Here is a 7,750-nt window from a genome sequence, read left to right on the forward strand (position 1 = left end):
GACCACTTGTTATTAGGGCTGTGTATCGATCGGTTCGGTTCGATTTTGAAGTTTATTGGTTTAACTTATTAGTTATCGATTTATAGACATGCTAAACTGTTATAAAACCCTTAAGATATTGACTTATCGGTTATTGATCGTTATCGGTTTAACCGTTAAGATTTGACACAAAAATATATTTTAAAATCACTTATAAACAAGGTGACAAACCAAATGAAGCATGCACATGAATTCACAGATTGCATCTTGCTCAAAAGCACACTCAAGAGTTTGAGACAGCTAGAAATAAAAGTAGGAAACCAAACTATAAATCAAGGACCTTATACAAAATGATATAAATATAATTATTTAATTTACTATCGGGTTATCGGTTAACCCGTTACAAAACCTCAAACCGTTAAGAATAGATAACCCGATATAAAAAAAATTAAAAACATTATCAAAACCTCTAAACCAATAACCAATTATTGATAAATCAATAACTTTTTTCGGTTCGGATTATCGATTTCGGTTCCGTTTTGAACGACTCTACTTGCTATGTCATATGACAAATCCAGGGGCGGCTCAACATAATTCGAGGCCTAAAGAGAAATTTTAATTATAAGCCTAAAATATAAATAAATTTATCCGTATTTATTTATTTTCTAAATTTCTAGATGTAAATTATTTCCTAGTATCTTTTTTATAAATATTTTTTTCAAATAATTTTTTTAATTATTATTTTTAGGTAAGATTTCATCAATTCAACATTGGAAAACAACCTTTTATTGAGACGATTATTATATGAATTGTTAACATAATTCTATAAGTGATAAGTTGATAAAATTTAAATAAAGATAAAAGTTAGAATCATAGAATCTGATTAAAAAAGATGATAACTTGGTATACCCTACTTTAATATAAAAAATTACGAAGAAATAAAATAAAATTTATAATTCACTTTTCGACTATTGATTCATGTTTTTGACAGAGTATTGCTCTAACTATCAAAGATTTGAAAAAAGAAAGTGCAAAAAGAGTTAAAAAAGATAAATAATGTGAGTGTTAATGAAGAAAATATGAGAATAAAAAATAATATTTTCATGATTTCTTCTATTTTAATGTGGTTAAGAAGAAATTTGAGCCTCCCAAAAATTGAGGGCCTAAGGCATTGGCCTTAAATCTATTTAAATTCAATTGATCAAATAGAAATATATTTTTAATGCTATTAATAGTTGTCTACTTGTCTTACAAAGAAAACGCGTTGTTTTCTACCTACCTTTCCTTTGTTCTCTTTTCTTTTGAGAGTCCACAATTTTTATTTTCAAATGTCCACCATATGGTTGGCTTGTGGGGTTTATACATGGACCCAAATCAGTAAATTAAAGAAGCAAAGAAGTACATAGATTTGTGGCTTTTGAGAATCCACAATAATCTTCTTAATTCTTTTTTTCAAGGGGTCCTTTCATAAATTATATTAGAAAAAATAATGTATGTATTAAATTTGTGTATTATTAATATTTTATTTAATATTTTTAAATTTATGTATAAATTTTATTGTGTATGGCTAATACATAGAAATTTATGATATTAGTAATGCAAATGATTTTAATGCATGTATTAGCATAATCAAAGACACAATTGTCTCTCAAAATCCTTTTCACATCATTTTTATCATAATTGTGGAGGGTATACTTGTAAATAAACATACATTTTTTAGAATTATGTAATGCATGTTATTTTTGATATACTAAGTTAAACACTACATAAGAAAGAATCTCAACGTAACTAATACAAATATTTTTAATATCAGCATTACTAATATACCATATTCAACACCTTTATTATACTCCCTACCAAACGACCACTAAATAGTACGAGAAACTTCTATATTTATTCTAGTCTATCTATAACTATCAAAATTGATTGATTCTGCCTATTTGAGTTAGTTCATACAGATTTAGAATTTACCAGACTAAATTAGACTAATTCATCATTTTGACGGGCCACGAGAAGAAGAGGCAGAAAATAAAGTTAGAAAAAAATAAGACATGAAAATTAGTCACTATACAAGAAGACATGAAAATTAGTCACTACAAAAAGACGTGAAAATTAGTCACTACAAAAAGACGTGAAAATTAGTAACTAAAAGAAGACATGAAAATTAGACACTAGAAGAAGACATGAAAATTAGGTACTACAAGAAAACATGAAAATTAGTCACTACAAAAAGACATGAAAATTAGTCACTAAAAGAAGACATGAAAATTAGACATAAAAGAAGACATGAAAATTAGTCACTATAAGACTTCTTATTTTTATTTTATTTTCAAACTCCACGATGGTGGCTTGTGGGGTTTAGACAGTGATCCCAATCAATAAATTAAAGAAGCAAATAAGTACACGGAGAATATAGACTATTAACTTTTTAGGCTTTGAGAATTCACAGTTTATCTAGAACTGTCAAAATGGATTGATTTAGTCTACTTTAGTTAGTCCATATAGATTTTAGAATTTAACACATTGGACTAGTCCGTTTGAATTGGCTTTAAAAAAAAATACTGAAGCTTTTAAGTCAGAAATAAAAAATCAAACTGAAAGAATTTTTAAGTCAAAAAATAAAAAAGCGAGATCTATTTTTGGTTTTTGATTGATTTTAAGTCATTTTAAACTTATTTTAAGTCATTTCTAACCTTGTCAAACACTTATTAACGAAGAAAATAATACCGAGGAGGAACCATAACTTTTTAGGTTTTGAGAATCCACCATATTCTTTTTTTTTTTTTGTTTAAAAAATTACGAGGTCCTTTGATATTTTGTATTAATAAAAATATGTATGTATTAGATTTGTATATCATTAATATTTTATTTAATATAATTTTAAATTTATATGTAAACTCTACTGTGTATTGCTAATGCATAGAAATATATGATATTAGTGATGTAAAGAGTTTTTATGCACACACATAATCAAAGACACAAAATAAAGTAATAAGAATGAAATAGGAGGCACAAAATAAAGTTCGAAAAAAGGGGAAAATAGGGCTAAAAGAGCATTCTTTTGTCGACTGTCAACCCCTCAAGAAGTTATGTCAGTTTTGACAAAATCTCTTTGTCTTTTCCCAGTAATGTGTCACATGTTATCCATCATCCATGCACTCACATCCGTTTTCCTCTACTAAATTCATTTTATAATTATTTCGAATGAATGGGAAATTACGTCGCTCTTTGATATGCAGAATAAGGCTTAGGAGCTCTCTCTTTTATGGCAGAGATCTCTCCATACCAAGAAAGCGAATCACAATGGATCAAACCCTCCCTTTCCTTCCAATTAGTGAGATTCCAATGCTTCTTAACATAATCCATATGTTTTTTAATTATACAAGTATGTATTTGAATATATAATGGACGATTATGAAGTTTTAATTTATAAAGGAAATACAATAGTACTGACTAATGAGCGACACTCCTGGTCCTGGCCACAAGTTATAACAAAGAGAAATCAGTGACAGACAAAATTTCATAGCTAAGTAACAAAAGTCTCATGTTAATTTCATGTTTTCTTACGTAAATTTTCATCTAACTAGGGCTGATTTGGTGAAATCTTAAGAGCATTGGAATTGCAATTAGGTAATAAATATAATTAATTTAATTTAGTACGTAGTAATAAAATGTAAGGGACAAAAGTTATGAGAATTTTAACAATGAGATCTAGAAATGAGATATCAATCTTCTATCCATACATTATGTTAATTAAGTTGGAATAAAGATAACATTACAACATAAACATAATCCCACAAAAATACATAAGATAATTAAAATGGTAGCACAATACATCATCTATTATAACATTTGAGTTTCTACTGCCTGGATCTTGATGATTATCAGAATCTGGAGACAAGCAAATCAAGAATTGGAGATAGTTAGTGCGTTGTTGTATACCCCAAACATCAAATAACTGTATATTATAATAACAATATTATGAAGAAGAAGAAGAAGGAATTAAAATATTAAATAGTTCAGTATATACCAGCTTTAAATGATCTCCTTTTTGTTTCCTCTGAGATAGGGAAAAAAGGCGCAGCCCCTGAGAAATAAATTAATGTACGTGGCATAACGAAATCAATTAAAACAACATTTTATGCTATATACAAGCACATTAATTGAGAAAATTAAAAACACCAAAAGTAGTATAGTAACATTTGAAGTTGTAACAAAATTACTTGAATCTGCAGGAGTTGAATGTTGGTTTGATTCCTTCAACACCAAAAATCCCTTTTTCATTTCTGTTACAGATGATTTTAGCATATTTAGCCAAGTCCGTTAGAAGAAAGTTAGATCCAGTATAAACACCATTAACATAAATCATTAACATAGTAGACGACACAAATTCATCATCATCATTAAGAATCGTAGCGTCTCGATGGATGAAATTCTTGGAATTCACTTCCTTCCATCCACCATTTGCTACAATTCTAATTATGCTTTGAAATTTGTCGGGTCGAGCCGGAGGAACCCAAACTCTAATTTCAATATCATCGTTGCAACTATTTTCTATAACTGTAAGCTTAGCACCCATTACTATTTAATCACTATTCTTGTGCTAGTGTATGAATATATTATGGTGTCAAAAACCCTCAATCTTATAGTATATGAGGCCAAGTACTGGGAGTAACATTACGTGTGAAATATGACATCACAATCAAAGCACAAGTTTATTGAGAAAGGGAGAATGGATAATATAAGTATATTATGATGTGAAGGGAGATATTATGATTTATAATAATAAAAATATCACATCACAATCAAAGCAAAAGGTTATTGAGAAAAAAAAAGTAGGGTATACCCATATATGTTTGAAATTTTTATGGGGAGTGAGGCAGAGGCGAACTCACAATTCGAACCTATGTCTCGTGGGTGAATACTATAGCCTGTATCAGTAATATAATGACACTATTTTCTTTTTTATGGGTACATTGTTAATTATATAGAATATATATCAATTTTTCAATATATATATGATTTTTTTCGAAGTTAACGGATACACGTACACCATCTTTATGGACTGAAGCAAGCTGCCAGAGCTTTTTTCACTTGTTTCAGCACTATAGAGGTGGGTCCACCTCTGAAATGAGTATACATGTGAATTGTGATGGTTGTATAAGGGAGTTTTTTAATAAATAAAAATTTATTTCATGGTCTCATATCTTTGTAACTTATCTTTTTTCTTCTTATATTCTCACTCCTATACCCCACCATCCATTCACGTCACTATCTTATAAACTTTGTCTTCTTTTTTTAAATAATAAATAAATTTATTTCATTACATAAATTAAAAAGTCACAGTGAGCAAAAGCAATGTTTGAAAATTGGTGTTCTTGTTTTTTCTGTCTCTCTTTAACACTACTTTTCCAATTCTCCTCTAATGTAGTTTATTTTCCTTTTTCTTAATACTTCTTTCTGCCTATTTATCAAAAATTAAAATAGATTAATGTTATTTCAAATTTAAATTTAAATCAATATGTATTTAAAAAGAATTAAATTAAACATGTGTTCTTTAACATCATAAAAATTCAATTGTACTATTTTAGATAAACACAAATAGTTATTTAAGTCAATTAACAAATTTAAAATATAATGAATTATTTTCCCAATTAATTCTTCATGTAATTTTAAAGCACAAGTTTATTGAGAAAAAATAGAAGATACACATATACGCCTAATTTTTATTTTTATTTTTTTATAGAAAAGAATACTTTTTTTTATATATATATATATCAGGACATTACAGTAGCAGTAGTAGAAATAGAGTTACCGTCTCTAGTAGTTATAGTAGTAATAACATCGCTACTAGTTACGACATTAGGAATAATATTTAAGTTTCCAAGCATTGCAAGCTTGTCACCAAAAAGAATGTAAAAGTCATATTCAAGTCTGACTGAATGACCACCAAAATATATAATGAGTACCTATATTTATTAGTTTAGAATTAGTTGGATTAATATTTTATTGGTATATATAAAAAGCTGGGAAACAAAGAGAGAGAAGAAGAATGAGTCAATTATATAATAAAATAAAGCACCCCACTGCTTAAAGTTTTTTTTTCTTCACCCTTAAAATATTCAAATGATACCCTAAATTTAACAATTTACCCCCAAAAACTGTTAAATATAACTGTAAAGCCCACATAACTTACAACATCCACCATTTTTACTATCTTTATTAGCTCAAAAAAAAAAATTCATGAATTCTAAAATACTTTTTTCTCTAACATTTAACCACACAATTACAAAATTATATTGGTTCATCCAGATTACACTTGTCCACATAGCTACTTCCTACTTTAATGTTTTAGGGTCTCGCTTCTGGTACAAAATTAAATTAAATTAAATTAATAATAATTTGATCTTACTGGTTTTTCAACACACCATCTTTCTTTCTCCACATCTCTCTTTTTCTCTCTCTAAAAACCCTAATTTCAACTTCTTCTGTAAAATGACAAGATCGGGTATTTAGCTTTCATTGATTCTCATTGTGTTCAATTCTCGGTGCTTCATCTTAATTGCACATCAAAATTGGGACTTTTTTTATTTTTAATTTTTATCTAAGGAGCTAAGTTCAATTATATTTGCATAATTCTCTTGAATCAGCTGCTAATTATCCTGGATCATGGTGAATTATGTACAAATCATCTGTTTTTTATATTGGAAGGTTGGAAAATCTTGAACTGACCTGAATTTGATTCATTTTTTAGTCTGTTGGGTTATTTTTCTGCTCTCTGCTTGTGGGTTTGGATTGAATTTGGGATTTGTTTTATTGAATTGGATTGAATTGAATCAACCGATCGAGTTTTTGTTAGTTTAGTGTTAATAGTATGTGAATCTTAGAATTCATGAAATTCTTTCTTTGAGCTAATACAAATGGTAAAAATGGTGGATTTTATAAGTTATGTGGGGCCCATCATTATATTTAACATTTTTTTAGGGTAAATTGTTAAGTTTAGGGCAAAAGATTAAATTGAACACATTTTGTTATACACGAAGGACTATTTCAAACACCTAAAATATATTAAGGACCAAAATAAAACAACCACAATACATTAAGGACCATTTTAATCATTTTCTCGAAAATCTTCATGCCAAAACAATACCGTGCAGCTTTTTGGAAATTGTAGGACTCATTTAAATTCTAGCCTTTATGTCCTCAGGTTGTCTTTTATTTGTAACGAAAAGTTGGATTTGGCATATAAAATAATTTATTTATTATACTGCCTAGTAATTGATGTTTAATATTATATTTTGAGAATTAAAAAATAAGTTTAAATTAAGAATAAAACATGAAAAGAAGTCAAGAATGCTAATAAGGGGAGAAAAGATAGAAAGTTCGTACACTTTAGATGATGGAAAAGTTGGAATGAGAGGAAAAGGAGAAGGAAAAAGTTAGAGAAGAGGGTGAAGTAGGGAAAGAGGAAAAGATTTAGTATCGCGGAGGCACAACAAATAAAAGTTGCGCATGTTGCACCAATTTTTGGATACTTGGATATAGTGGGTTCATTCTTTAAGCTCATCATATCCAAAAGATGAAAAAAATCCGGGCATATTTCTTCTTCAACTTAGAACGTTTTTCTTCTTCTTTTTCCTTCTACATTGAAAATTTTATCAAAATTATATCTGCAATATCAGGAATTGGCAAAAAGAAAATTTGTAAATTTGAATCTCTAAATAAAAATATAATTAAATTTATATATATTTGAAATGATTTTTGCAAAATA

General features: G+C 28.2%; 1 protein-coding gene across 1 annotated transcript; it reads right to left on the bottom strand.

Moving 5' to 3' along the window:
- Positions 1-4,014: 4,014 nt before the first annotated feature.
- LOC125838591 (uncharacterized) lies at positions 4,015-4,558 on the bottom strand. The gene is made up of 2 exons (XM_049517649.1): positions 4,203-4,558; positions 4,015-4,066 (listed from the first exon to the last, which is right to left on the bottom strand). Exons 1-2 carry the CDS (start codon positions 4,556-4,558, stop codon positions 4,015-4,017), a joined length of 408 nt encoding a protein of 135 aa, XP_049373606.1.
- Between the last annotated feature and the right edge of the window lie 3,192 nt (positions 4,559-7,750).

This window comes from Solanum verrucosum, unplaced genomic scaffold, assembly GCF_900185275.1.
Source record: "Solanum verrucosum unplaced genomic scaffold, falcon-dt-bn FXZP01000182.1, whole genome shotgun sequence".
Lineage (NCBI taxonomy): Eukaryota > Viridiplantae > Streptophyta > Magnoliopsida > Solanales > Solanaceae > Solanum > Solanum verrucosum.

Bases quoted from the DNA above. Each gene is read 5' to 3' on its own strand.
- LOC125838591 (XM_049517649.1), bottom strand. From the start codon at position 4,558: ATGGGTGCTAAGCTTACAGTTATAGAAAATAGTTGCAACGATGATATT. The intron at 4,067-4,202 runs GTAATTTTGTTA...TTTATTTCTCAG, and splicing joins TTCAACTCCTGCAGATTCAA to GGGCTGCGCCTTTTTTCCCT.